Source organism: Simochromis diagramma, unplaced genomic scaffold (genome assembly GCF_900408965.1).
Source record: "Simochromis diagramma unplaced genomic scaffold, fSimDia1.1 OVJJ01000334.1, whole genome shotgun sequence".
Classification (NCBI taxonomy): domain Eukaryota; kingdom Metazoa; phylum Chordata; class Actinopteri; order Cichliformes; family Cichlidae; genus Simochromis; species Simochromis diagramma.
Window position 1 is genome coordinate 4191286 of NW_024386764.1, and position 14712 is coordinate 4205997.

General features: G+C 41.6%; 1 protein-coding gene across 1 annotated transcript; it reads right to left on the reverse strand.

The window, feature by feature from the left end:
- Positions 1-13469: 13469 nt before the first annotated feature.
- LOC120732339 (piggyBac transposable element-derived protein 4-like) lies at positions 13470-14184 on the reverse strand. The gene is made up of 2 exons (XM_040029861.1): positions 14043-14184; positions 13470-13894 (listed from the first exon to the last, which is right to left on the reverse strand). Exons 1-2 carry the CDS (start codon positions 14182-14184, stop codon positions 13527-13529), a joined length of 510 nt encoding a protein of 169 aa, XP_039885795.1. The 3' UTR covers positions 13470-13526.
- Positions 14185-14712: the final 528 nt, after the last annotated feature.

Genomic DNA, 14712 nt, shown 5'->3' on the forward strand with positions numbered 1-14712 from the left:
CAATGCAACATTTGTAACAGGCCAAAAATATCAGCAAACACAAACTCCTGAAATACAGCTTGACTCAGAGATGGAGAAACTTGTAACAGAGGCAGAACGGGAGATATCTCCTTTAAAGTTAACGACTACTCAGTCAGAATTGATCAGCTGGAAATGTAAAACTTACAATTTCATTTTAGTTTAGCAAAAAGAAAGGTGGACTGTTTGTTGGTGAAAAGTGATGGAAAGATTACTTTGAAGGAACATTTCTAATAAACTACTTATTGATGGGCTACATCCATGTAACAACCACAATTCTCAAAAGGTTGTGAAACTGTGTAAACTGTAAATACGCCCATGTTTATCTCTGCATAGCATCCCCTCTTGTTTTAAAAAAAAGTCAGTAAATGTCTGGGAACTGAGGAGACTAGTTGTTGAATTGATGGAAGAGGTACGCAAATGCTACTAATGCATACTTTTTATCTTAATGGGGATAAAAATTTACCCCAACACTGTCTGGTTTTGACCCTGCATCTTAAAACACTCCAGAGTGTGAGCAATAATCAAATAAGAAATGGACCTGAGACACCACATAGATCCTGCTATATTCCAACTTTTCATTACAGCACCCAACCCCCCTGCGTCAGAGTAGCATGATTATCAGATTATCAGATTTGACCAAAAATCATACAGAATTTCTCACCGATTTTCAAACATCATCTGCATCTGAGTTTTCAAAAAACTGTTTTGAAACGGGGCTGCTATCTGTGGCATCCTGCTAGACACCCTTTGTTATGGCTATGAAGGGCATCTCAGAAGGAACGGTGCACTCTGTTGGCCGATGCTGCAGCCAAACACCTGTGTGAAAAGATCAGCCCTTTACCAGCCGAGACACTGTATCATTCACTAGTTGGAACATTATGCTGTGAAATACATCACAGAGCCGAGTGATATTCACATATTTATCAACTCTCACGCTTAAGGTTTAATTCCATCCCTCTCCAGAGATTTACAGAGATGTGAGTAAAAAATGGTGAAACACTGCACATCACCCACTCACAGGAAAACAAGCAAAGACTGAATCAAAAAAGACTGTTTAGTTAGGAACCACTAACTGGAATATTTATTTCTTTACCTGATAGTCTCTTGTGGTGTTGCACTGATATTATTTATAGTCAATATTGAACTGAAGTGAAAGGGAGATTTTAATTCTGGCGTGTTTGAATAACATTACAGTATAATTTAGCTTTTAGTTTGGCAGGAACCTGGCTGTGTCTGAAAGAGAAAAACATGACACTGAGACTGTTTACATAATATGGAATATTGTAACACTCCTTGTCTGCCCTGAGACTGGATGGGTAGCATCTGGCCACGCCGCTTGTTAGCCAGATGTGTCTGGAACAGGAGCAACAAATGTGAGTACAGGAAGAAGGTGCTGTGATCTGGACTGGAAAGCCCTCAGTACATTTAACAGCTAGTTGCTACAGTGTGGTTACTCTGCACATCCATGATACTATGACGCATCCCAGGATGCAGAAAGCATTTAGCTCAACCTTGCAGCATAAACCTGATAGTTGGACTTGCATTCTCACCGTAAATAAACCGTTTGGAAATGGAGATCACCTCCTCCAGTGGGCCTCAGTGCTTTTGTTTTGGTCCTCATAGAAGTGCAACACTACCACACCAATGATGAACTCAAGAACTCAAGGCTCCAGAATTGTACCCTGACAAAAAATGGGTGCCGCAGTGGTTTCATCTGTGTATCATGTAATGCATTTTCTCAACGCAATAGTAACATTTTACCGCTGTGAGTTAATTCGAATTTTGGTTAGTCAAACTACCTTTGCATTTACCTTTATAGGTTAATACATTTATAATAATGCTGTAATTTTAAGTGACTGTTGAAGGTTAATCACTTCAAAAAGTGCTGTTAGTACTTGTATTTGTGCTTTAATATCACAGGCCTCGGAAATACAGAATTATTTTCTTAATCTAGAGTTGTTCAGTCTTTGCTTGCTGACACTGTCTTTAAAGAGCAAATCTGATGCTACACAGACATCATTTCAGGCAGTCTTGGCTCTGACGTGCACTCCAAATAAATATGGAACAAGCAGTTCCAAAACTTTGCAGGTAATTAGTAGGGGTGCAACAATACTCGTATCGATATTGAACCGTTCGATACAGTGCTTTCGGTTCAGTACGCATATGTATCGAACAATACAAAATTTTTAATTTATTTTATCAACTTTCCTTCTGACGATGCTCAGTGGATCTGCGCTCGACAGTGCAGCCTAGGCGGAGTAGTCGAACGCAGATTTGCTGAGCGCAGGGCAAGCTAGCGAGACAGAAGTTAAGCTCTTGTTGCAACATGGCAAATTGAACCTCCCCCACCCTCATTCAGATCTGGCGTTTGGAACTATTTTGGTTTTCATGTGACGTATGACCCTGAAGGTAAGCGCGTCATGGACAAAAGTAAAACAGTATGTCGGATGTGCCACGCAATGCTCAATTACATGGGTGGGAACTAGTGCGTTAGCGCAGTTAGCTCGTTAACGTGTTGGCCGTCCAGCCCCACGCACGGGGCGATCTGCGGTAGCTCGTTAACGGAGATTTGCCATGTTGTGGCGTTAACGTCATTTCAACAAGATTAATATTGACAGCACTAGTGGGAACACAACGAATATGACTGCACATTTACTCCGACAGCATCCTAGTGCAAAGACAAGTGGAAGTTGACAAAAACAACAAGCACGCATGCTACAAACTTTACCCGAATCATTTAGACAGCCGTTAGCACATGATTCTCCTTATGGGGACCTGATATGTTTAATATGCTGCTGAGAATATACCCCAGAAGAAGCGTATAGTATAGCTTTTATTTTGGAAAGAGCCAGTTCTCTGTAATAAACGCTCTTTTCCAAAGATGAGGGATTTCTCGATCAGATAGATTTTTTTTTTATTACTTTGTTGTTTCAGCAACATTAAATTTAAAAACTGTACTTTTGAGTTAAAATATATATTTATAATTTTAATAAATGACAAATTAAAAAGGCATGAACATTTTTTTTTGTATCAAAAAATATCGAACCGAACCGTGAATTTTGTGTATCGTTGCACCCCTAGTAATTAGACATAACTGATCCAGCGCTTTAACCATATTTGCTATCACACAATGCACGGCTGTGATTTCAGCTTAAGCTTTTACTTTAAAGGCAACATTCTCCATTTTGCTGTATATTCTTTCCGGTTTCGCTAGGGATCCGTGAGTAAATGACTGTTTGTAGAAAATTCGCCGTCCTCCACAACAAAATATAGGCAATAGACCAAAGCAATCATGAGGAGGTTTTTTGGTACAGCACCCTCTTTGTGACTAACGGCAACCCTCACTGCTACCACTCAAACTCAAATTTGGCAACATACCAGCATTAGGAGGCCATGTAAAAAAAATGTTTGCCAATAATATTTGAGCTCTATTTTTAAAGACCTAATATTTCTAAATAAAGATAATTTTTTGTCCGCATCTCACTTTGGTTTCTTCTGAAAATAACCTCGTATGGCTGTAATGGGTTTGAAACAGCGTGGAAATATAACAAACACGGTGAACTGCATTTGAAATTTACCACATTCTACTTAATAATTCTATCTTTTTCCTCAAAACTGATTGTTTAATCACTTAATTTTGAGTTATTTACATTTGCCTACTGCTGCGACAGAGCTTGCTACAGAGGTAAGACATCAATTTCTCTGAGCCTATAATGACAGTTTATTGGATTACCTGATTAAATGCAGAATGGATGATCGGAGGCCTGAAGGTAATGCTTTCTACTTTTGAAAAATGAGCATAGAATGTGCATGAATCACATGTCCTGTGTTGATCATGTACAAGTCGTTGCAAATGCCTTTATTCTTTCTCCTTCCTCATGCACAACTACGCTGTTGAGTGCAGTTCATCTAAAGTTGTTACCAGCCCCTGTTGGCTGGTGACAATAGAAAAAGGTTACGTCATGCCACAGCGGAATAATGTTTTCTCCGAAGGATGTCTTGGTAACAAAATCAAGGAAGTGGCTCACTTGCTGTGTTGTAGGTGTATGGGCGGACAGACCTCTTTAAAACCTTTACGTTATCCAAATCCTCGATAATGATTCTACAAAATGCATTTAATCATTAAGTGGCAGTGAGCGCTGACTATGTTTTATCTGCCAAGTCTTAGAGAAGTATAAACACAAAGGGGTTGAGTGCGGGGGTGGCCATTTTCATGCCAAGTCTGCGCAGTTTTAAAAGCGGGACCGGCCCTCTGTTGATATGCAACCAGACAAGGTATTCTCATTCATCTGGGAAGGATTCGCCCCATTTCACATCAACGAGGCCCTTTAAGCTCAGAAACTAGGTGGGAAAAAAAATCAACGGAAAGCACCATGGCCATTGGTTGACAGACAAACTTCTCCTAGACGAAAAAGAAAAAAAGAAAAATGAGACTCATGCTGCAAAAACAGATCATTTTAGTGTCTTTGAAACTCGTCCCGGCATGTTTCCTCTATGAAAGAGTTTGATCAGTGTAGTCATATAAATTCACAGTGCACTTCTGAATCACTGCTGTTAATGGGACATGATTAAGTAAGAATCATAATCTTATCACTGGGAGCTGTTAAGACTTTGCGGTATTTCTCGCTATTAGACAGGAGACGCCACATGACGCAGGTGCCGTCTACCCGTCTCTCAGTCAGACCTGACTAACCAGGGCAGAGGTTTCATCACGGGGTCATTTATTTACTTCCCCTCCTTGCTCCTCACCCCCTCACCCTCAAATGCTAGGCTTTCCGGCCTAATCAATCACCTGTGGAAAGAGCAATAGCTGAGGGGAAAGAGAGGAGTGTGGGGCAGAAAGGCAAGAAGGGAAGGAGCTATGAGCTGGATGTCAGGGACAGGTGGCCTGGGTCAGTCTCTCTCTCACCTTGGCAGCTCCTCTCCAAGTGCTCTTGACAGGCTTACATGCATCCACCCACCTGCACAAAAGGAGTCTAGAGGCACACACACACAGATGCACACACATCCACAAAAGTGGGTGTTACTCCCTCCCGCGCACTCGCACACAAATGCTCACTCACAAACAAGAGAGCAGCACACACAGCTTCAGGCTGCTGGCGCTCCCTAGGGGAACACTTGAACTATGCTAATGCATGCCAGTTCATCAATTTAGTCCTGGACACAACGCGTTTTCTTGAACTGCCTCAGCATGCATATTTCTCAAGGTTAAAAAGTTATTAGGGATAAGATGGCCACTTCTGTGTGAATGAATCTCCATATCATGAAAGGAAAATCAATAGCTGTATCCAATAATGCAGCAGATGGAGTTAAATGTATCAGATGCACCCAATTCTTCTCAATGCAGTGTCTGTTTTCTTGTTTGGACGTGACAATCACAGCAGCCATGTAGGACTAGGCCAAAAGTAACACTTTTGTGAGGTGGTTGTCTTCAACAGTGTTGTCCGACATTAGCAACACAGCTTTGCAGATATGGCGGAGCACCGACTGCACTCCGGATTACGACCAAGGAAAAGGGGAGGAGGGGATTGACGAAATGAGTGTGATTGACAGAAAAAAAGAAAGAAAAACACAAGGAAAAGAAAAAAGTGAGCACTCAGCTGACTTGAGGAGATTAGGGAGGAAAGTGGAGAAGAAATCATATAAATGTGTCATTTCCATTTCCATGTTCACATTTGTGTCCTCTTTTTATGTCACAAGCCTTCATGAATATGGATGAGGCTGTCAATGTACTTCTGAGGCTGTCAATGTACTGCTCCTTTATTTATTTATTTATTTTTTTACCAAATAAACATTTTTTCCTCCAGTGTTCTCTTGACTGAACATGGATAAAATTTTCTGTGCAGCATTGTGTTGCCTGCTTTCAAAACAGCTCAAGCTGTGTCAGAAGCAAGTATGTTCGATTTGTGCATTGTTTTTTCTTTTTTTAACTTTGGCACTGTAACATATGAATGAGAGTTTTGGGAAGACAAATTAAAGGGATGAGTTCACATTTTTCTCTCTTGTTTGAAACACAGAATATTTTACACAGCTAAACACAGACACACACACACACACACACACACACACACATCGGCAAAAAACATATGGAGACACTTTTTATTTGGTTTGCAGTTATAATACAATATTACAATATTAATTCATTTTGACAATATCCTACACTCTAGAAAAGTCCCAAGATGTATATACATTACATTGACTATAGTTAATATCTTGAGTGTTAATACATTAAATAAGAATGAGCCAAAAATAATCCCAATGAATTAAACATCAGTAGTTGGTGGCAAAATGAGTGAATCCATAGTGTGATGGTGGACAGCTTTGAAAAATCAATATAGCAATTTTTGCTTGGATGAAAGACTTGTTGGAATGTAATGGTTTTAATTTGTAGGCCACAATAAATCCTAGATATGCAGTCTTTGTCATGATTTTGCAATGCCTTGACCTGTGGATCAGACTCACCACAAATAAAAGTTAATAAATGGGATTAATGTTAGGCAGGTGAGATTTTGGGCAAGTCTTCTGTGACAGGTGAAAATGATGGTGGTTAGCAAAAGCCAACAGATTAGAGATTTGCAATGGTGTGCATAGGGGAATCTCAGAGGCCTTACATATTCAAGAGAGCATAATAGGCATAGGAGGGTAGGTGGTTGTCGTATGTGGGGTGTAGGTGCAGGACAGATCTGAATAAACAAAAGTAAACCTTTACCTGCTTCAGCCTCAGTAATCTATTAGGATGGTGAAAAGTCCAGTAAACAGAGATGTGAAATACACAGAGAACCAAACAGTGAAACAAACAGTACTACACGACAAGGAACTGAGGAAACCTGAGGGCTTAAAAACACACAGGAAGTAACCAGGGATAGAGGACTCAGCCAGGGAAAACAAGACACAGGTAAGCAAAATCTAACTAATGAGACAAGGGGAAGCAAAACTGAACACAACGAACATGAGACTAATAAAATAAAACAGGAGACTTAACACTGACATGATAAAGAGAACAAAAATTACCGAAACAATAACTGAGTACACACAAAGTATAACTATGACCAGAGCCCAGATAACTACCACTAAAAAAGCCACTGAATGTAAACATAAAGAAACCAACCTGGAAATATCTCTTAAAGGTTCAAAACTCAACCCTGCAAAGACCACAACAGACTCTGAGAACTGAATGGTAAAAGACAGGCTGTGACTTTAATAATCCTCAAGGGAACACGGGTGAGTTCTCTAAAGAAACAAACTCCAGGCAGGGAGCTGGGCAACGACGGAGAAAAAGTGATTACAGAGTACAATAAACTAAATTGGGTGGCTATTAGAAATGTGACTCACAGGGCCTCAGTTTAGGTGCAACAACTGTTCTGACGTCTTCAAACCACAAATCCCGAGAATTCAAAAGTGCTACCAAGAGACTTGAGATGTTTGTGACATACCCAGATCTCCACATAAGATAACTACTTGTAAAGACAGGGTGCCGATTCACTAGGCCAGCCCATTGTCAGCTGCTGCACAGTTTCAGAAGAAGTGAATTGACACCAGCAAGACTTGTTTCTACAAGCACTGTTCATCAAATAACCTCCTCTAAAAACCAATGTTAAACACTGAGTTTCATTTGGCAAGCAATAAAGTTTGCAAAAAGGTTGGAAAGCAGACAACTAGATTTTTCAGATCGTAACCACTGCCAGTATTGTCATCAACTCGTTTGGACCTTTGGGTTAGCCAGAAAACCATCAAGTTTGGACGTGGGAATATTATAGCTTGGGGTTACATCCAGTATGGAAGTGCCAGGGGGATCTGTAAGGTAGATGGAAACACTGACAGCGCTAAATATCAAGAGATTCTTCCTTAACTATAACTCTGGTTAGATTCTTTAGTGGAGATGGAGCTCTTTAGCACATATCAAGTTCCACTATGAAGTTTCTCAAGGTAAAGAAGATCTAAGTCCTTCAGCACTGGCCAGCACAGTCTCCTGTAATGAATATTATCGAGCACATCTGAAGACAAATGATGGAGGGTACTTTGGAACCAAAGAACTTGGAGCAGGTTTGGGATGCCTGCAAGGCAGCTTTCTAATTCATACCTAATGACGTCATAAACAAGCTATCTGAATCTATGCCAAATCTGATGGAAACTGTTCAGCAACCTAAAGGAAGCCAGGAAGCTTTGTGTAAGTTCAATAAGGAAAATCAGTATTCACTCATCTGCCTCCTTTCCTGGGTCTTTGGGCTGCTAGTCGATTCTTTACTTTACTTCCAGTTTCCCACACGGACACACTTAATTCTGTCATCAACACTCTTTTCCAGTTGTGTTCTTGCCAACAATCTTTTAGCCAATCATCCTCTTTTCTTTAAATCTCAGTGCTCTTCCATCATTCTGCCTTTCAGACTTTCATTTTTAAATCCCAGCTTCACCTCTGCTACATCCAGCACCTAGACTCTGAGAGCAATGGTCTTTTTCTACATCCTGCCATTATTAGTGTGAATGCTGATAAATCTTTATTATTATAATATTTTGTTATCTATTCCATACGTTTTTTGCCATCTATCTCCTTCAACACCGTTCAACTTAGAAAAACCCTTCAACCACCGTTAGATTCCTCTTCTTTTGGACATTAATGCTTCTCATTTTTAACTTTTTAATTTTTTTAAATTATTCAACTTTATTCAACAAAAAATTATAATGTATTTCAGTGGGGAGACCCTTCAAATCCTCATTGAACGTACTAGGGCTGCACGATTTTGCATAAAATGAGAATCACGATTTTTTGGCTTAGAATTGAGATCACGATTCTCTCACGATTTTCTTTTCCAGTATAAATATTTATTGCACTTATTCAACTTCGTAACAGTTGAGACTGAACATAAAAACAATAAATAAACATAAAAACAACAAATGTCTCACGTTTTGTTGTTGCCGCAAAATGTTGTACTGCTTGAAATTCCGTCTCCACCGTTGCTCGACACTGCGTGTATAGAGCAGGTAGTGCAACAATAGAAAAATAGTTGCGGGACGGCACTGTGTAGCGTTTGTCTAGGGTGTTGATCATTTTCCTAAATCCCTCATTTTGCAGTGTTGATGGGAGCCATATCTTTGGTCAGGTGATAAGTAATAGCCTCCGTAATTTCTTTGTGCCTGCGGGAGTTCGATGGGTATAGGGAAGCGCTGTATAAGGTTCCCGTTATTGGTGTTTGGGTGTTTGACCGGGACGGATTTTCTCCAGTCACTTTCTCGTCATCCCTGACGTCCTCTCCGTTGTTTTTTCCCTGCTAATTTTAGCATCACACGGCACAGCTTCTGTATCACGTGGTATAAGGCTCCGCCCTTGTCATTTGTTGAGCAGGAAGAGTGAGCGCTTGTTTTCATGCAGATTACGTCCCGGATCAAAATGCGGTACAATCGTCGTCTTTTTTTTTTTTTTTTTTAATCGTTGTCATTTGGAAATGAGATCGCACATAAGTATGAATCGAGATCGCGATTTTCTAACGATTAATCGTGCAGCCCTAGAACGTACCCATCTTTCACTACTTCCACATACGTTGACTAGTGATGTGTCGGTCGCGAACACGTTAGAGCACTTATGTGATGTAGAGCAAATATGTGATGTCTTGATAAATCGAGCACATATTTGAAGATTACACAGCACCATTCTTGCCTGAAAATATCTTAAAAGTTTATCTTGTGATCCAGAAAGAGTAATATTTCAAACTCCGCAACTCTGCGTTCGTCTGCCGCTGCCTCTTTTGAGTTTTGGACGAAATGCATTCTGGGATATTGCTTTTCATCATTTCGAGCTGATTGGAGACCAAAACAGCCAATCAGATTTTTTTGCATCCAAGTCTGTGATTGGCTGGTTTTGTGGCACAAATATAATGGTGTGCAGAAAGAGTTGAGCGCGCACGGGCAGAAATGTTGAGAGTGCAAGCAACACATTGCGAGCAAGCACAAATGCAAAAACTGAGCGAGAGGGGCTGCTATTGTCTGTGTATATGGATAATAGCAAACACTGAAATAAATTTTTTTGAATCCTCTGCGTGCTCTCCCTGCTGTCTATGGTTTCTGTTCTATGGTTTAGTTTCTCCCCGTTTAGTTTATCCTTAGTTCTGTTTTGCCATCCCCACTTTGTGTTCTGTATTCTTAATAAACCACCCTCACATCTTATTAAGTGCTGCATTTGAGTCCTTTCCACACATCACACAGCTGCTGCCCCAGTTGTGACATGTTTTTTGTATTTTATCATTTATTGATTACATTTTATGTGGAGTGAATAAATAAAAGTGTATTTATGGGGGCCCATAGAGACAAAACGCATACAAACGCCAAAACACATTCTTTGTGTTTTTTCTACATTTACTTCATTATATTGCATAAATGTCAGTTACAAGCTTAACCTCCTAGGACCTGGCGTCCACAAATGTGGACATCACATTTTGGGTTGTCTAGACCAAAATACTAAATTTTGCTCTACAAGAGCCTGATATCCACTTACGAGGGCATTATACTGCCACTGTTCTATTGAAATTTAGAACTAATGTCTTCATATGTGGATCTCATTTTTCTCAGAACCAAAAATCAGGTAAAAAAAAAAAAAATCACGTAATTCTTTGTTTTTACAGTCATCAGGTCCCAATCAGCCCAAATAGCAAAGAGAAATTAAAAATACATCTCACAAAAGAGTTCGGGTCTTAGGAGGTTAAATATAAGGTTGAAAAAAAAAAAAGTAATTGCAACCAGGCTATTGAGCAAGTAATTGCGATTAATCACGATTAATTACAGAAAATTGTGAGATTAATTAGTTTGTTTTTTTTAATTTATTGACAGCACTGATATATATATATATATATTTTACCATAACTCTGGATTCACTGGCCTGTCATTAACCCTTGTGCGCCCGCCAGTTCTCTGGGGGCATAGGCGCCGTGAGGAGAAAGCTGGGTGGTAGCAGTGGTGGGGGTCCATGTTACCCCGATGTGCGCTGTTGTTGTTATTATTATTATTATGGTGAAGCAGCGGTGCGGGATGTGGCGCAGTTGGGACAGTAAGTGACCGCGCAGTTGGAGCGCACGTACACTCGGCATTCGTGGCACAGGACCTTGGTCTTGACATATTTGCTTCTGGGACACACGCGGCACCTTCGCCTCTTGACCGGAGAGGAGTCGCGTGTCCCCGCAAGAGGTGGCATAGTGGTGGTAGTGGTAGTAGTGGTAGTAGTATGAGGAGTAGTAGTAGTACTACCTCGGGCCAAGGCCCTGGTTTCGAGCATGGGGAGCACGAGCGCTTTGCCCAGTTGCTCGAAGAAGATCCTTTGTTTGTTGAGCTTGCCCGCCATCCAGTCGGGTGAATTTCCCTCCAGATCACGAACGCGTTGTAGGCCGCAACATCAACCATGTTGTGGAAAAAGGCCACGGGCCACCTGCAGGTCTTTCTCCTGCAGCTGTATGTGCCCACAACCTTGTCCAGGTTGTCGACGCCTCCCTTGGTGCGATTGTAATGCAGCACTAAGGGAGGTTTTCTGCTGCTGCGGTTGCCGTCGGGGGCGCGGCGGCTAGGCTAGGCTGGGGCTCGGGGCCGGAGTTGTGGTAGTGAGGAGCGGTGGTGAGGAGCAGCATGTTCTTGTTCTTCTTGGCCACGTAGAAGAGGATGACCGTGTCGGGCCCTCCTCCTTGTCCGCAGGGGCGGATCTAGAAGGGTGGCATGGGGTGGCAAGTGCCACCCTAAAATGATCCCTTGCCACCCCAAGTGCCACCCCAGTTTTGCATATGACAGTGTTGTTTATTAAAAAATAAGATAGCATTAACAGTTTGAGCGTAGTTACAGTCAACAGTGAATATAAATGCTAAAACTGAAAATATTGCATAGTGTTACCCCCCTCCACCATTAACAAATGGTTCAGCCCATAGCAGGACGGCTTTTTTCTTGTTTTCAGTAGCAAGCGATGCTTATGATTGTGCCAGAGCACATTCTGAATAACACCATGGGAATTTCGCTTTTTACAGGTAATGGAAGGAAGATGAGTGTTAAATTTTAATTACAGGCCAGTAAATCCAGAGTTATAATAATATATATAAGCCACGCTTTTTTCTAAATACTGTCGTCATGTGTGTGTGTGTGTGTTTTAAGCATTTTGTAAGGACAGCGCGAAAACAGTAAAGAAAGAAAAAAAGCCACCTCTTTCCTATCGGTGGAAAAATGTACCATGTCGACCAATTAAAAAAACAGTCAACACGTGGGTTTTGATTGTTTAGGAAGAGGGAAAGGTTTTAGGAGTGACGGTAACGGCAGCGAGACAGAGCGAGCAAGTGAGAGAGAGAGAGAGAGAGTTTTAAGATGTGGGAGATTTGTGACGCTTAGTGTGTTTACTTAGTGTGTTGTGTTGTCTTGTGTAGTTGTTCTGTTGTGTAGTCATTTTGTTTTGTGTGTCAGTGAGGGTACTAATGAATGTTACAAAGGCACATTTGCAATGTAAACACTGTCACTAAGTAGAATACCAGCGGAGTGATACACCTGTTGTCAGGCTTGCAGGTTTATCCCTGTGCTCTTCTGTCTTTTGGTGGACAAACTTTTTTTTTACTGGCACACATCATTTGTGGGGCATCTTATTGCGACACCTAATTGTTCTCTCATTTTAGTTTTAGTAATATTTTTAAATGGTTGTACAAAATGGAAAAAAAAAAATGGCAGGTGTATTGGCTGCATTTTTAGATAAATAGTTGCATATGTTTACAAAATGTACAATTTATATTTGCATTTCAAGTTATAAAAATTTACTCAACATGTCTGTGTTTTTTTTTTACAGTAAAAAATACTACTAGGATTTTAAGTTCTTTGTGTGATTTCAGATCAGTAATACTAATGCAGTATGTCAGTGAAAAAAACAACTAAATTCAGTTGAGCTGAAAAGAATGATACCAAACAACGCAAGGGGAAAAATAAAATGAAACAATTTGAGGGTGAAATACAAACGTAAACTCAAAAGAAGTCAAAAATGGCTGGTTGTATTTCAGACCTCAGTGGGTTAATCCAACAAATCATGAAAAATTAGGTTTAAATTTTTGTTCATGACAGTGCAGATTTCTGACATTTTGTGTAATTTAAGCATGCAACAGTGTGATTGTTTTCTAACAGTGTGAAACTTAAGTTAAACTTGTGTTTGTAAATGAACCGCCCCATGTTGTGTCGCTTTCTGGATTTTATACTTGTTGGGCTACATATTTATTTATTATACAGGCCATACAATACATAACATCAAAATGCACATGTTTCATGTAACTAAAGTGTGTAATTATGTGGGCTACAGACAATAATTAAGTTCTAGACTATATTTATATGAAAAACGTGTATACTTACTGCATTTGAATTATTCTAACCATATGTAACCACCTGCATATGTGTTTGAAAAAAAAAAGGCTTTGATTTTGCCACCCCATTTGATTCCTTTGCTACCCTCATGCCACCCTAAGAAAATTTCTCTAGATCTGCCTCTGCTTGTCCGACCGAGCCATGGAGTACTACGGATTCAGTGGAGCCGATGGCTCTGCCCTTGACGCAGCGCAGCGCAGCTCTCTGGGGATCTCGGGTCTGTTTGCTCGTAGAGTGCCCAGCACGGTGTGGCCTCTTTCGCGAAAGAGCCTCTCAATGAGCTCACGCGAGGTGAAGAAGTTGTCGCAGGTGACGTTGCATTCTGGCATCAATCCCTTGGTGAGGTCCACGACCACTCGAGTGGCCAGGTGCTTTTTGGGAGGGCCGCACTTGTCGGGCTTGCTGGTGTAGTCTTGCATCTTCCACGCGTAGCTGGAACGGGTGTCGCAAACGACCCATATCTTGATCCCGTACCTGGCCGGTTTGCTGAGCATGTACTGTCTGAACGGACACCTTCCTCATGGCGAGCGAGTCAGAGAGAGAGAGAGATACAGAAAACCCGAGTGGGCAGCTGGCAGAGGAAATAAACAGCTTCTTCGCCCGCTTTGAAACACCACAACAGCAGCACTCATCTGCTTCAGCCCTGCTCCCATCCTCATCCTCACCTGGTTCCTGCACCGCTTCACTCACTGTAACAGAGCACGATGTCAGATGTGTGCTCCTAGCAGTGAACCCCAGGAAGGCGGCCGGTCCAGATGGAGTACCTGGCAAGGTACTAAGAGCATGTGCACACCAGCTCACCCTCATCTTCACCAGACTCTTCAACCTCTCACTGGATCAGGCAGCCATCCCATCCTGTCTAAAATCAGCCACAATCATCCCAGTGCCGAAGAAGTCTCCCATCTCCAGCCTGAATGATTACCGCCCTGTGGCCCTCACGCCGGTAATCATGAAATGCTTTGAGAGACTAGTCCTTCAGCACATCAAGGATTACCTCCCCCCAGAATTCGACCCCCACCAGTTTGCATACCGTGCAAACAGATCCACAGAAGACGCCATCGCCACAGCCCTCCACGCTGTGCTGAGTCACCTAGAGCAGCGGCAAAGCTACGTCCGAATGCTCTTTGTGGACTACAGCTCAGCCTTTAATACAATCATCCTGGACATCCTCATCACCAAACTGGTCACTCTTGGCCTTCCTCCTCTCACATGTGCCTGGATAATGGATTTCCTAACAAACCGGCCCCAGACTGTAAGACTCGGCCCTCATCTCTCCTCCACTCGCACACTGAGCACCGGCTCCCCACAGGGCTGTGTGCTGAGCCCCCTCTTGTA

Bases quoted from the DNA above. Each gene is read 5' to 3' on its own strand.
- LOC120732339 (XM_040029861.1), bottom strand. From the start codon at position 14,184: ATGAGGGTGAGCTGGTGTGCACATGCTCTTAGTACCTTGCCAGGTACT. The intron at 13,895-14,042 runs GTGAGGATGAGG...GCTCGCCATGAG, and splicing joins TGAAGCGGTGCAGGAACCAG to GAAGGTGTCCGTTCAGACAG.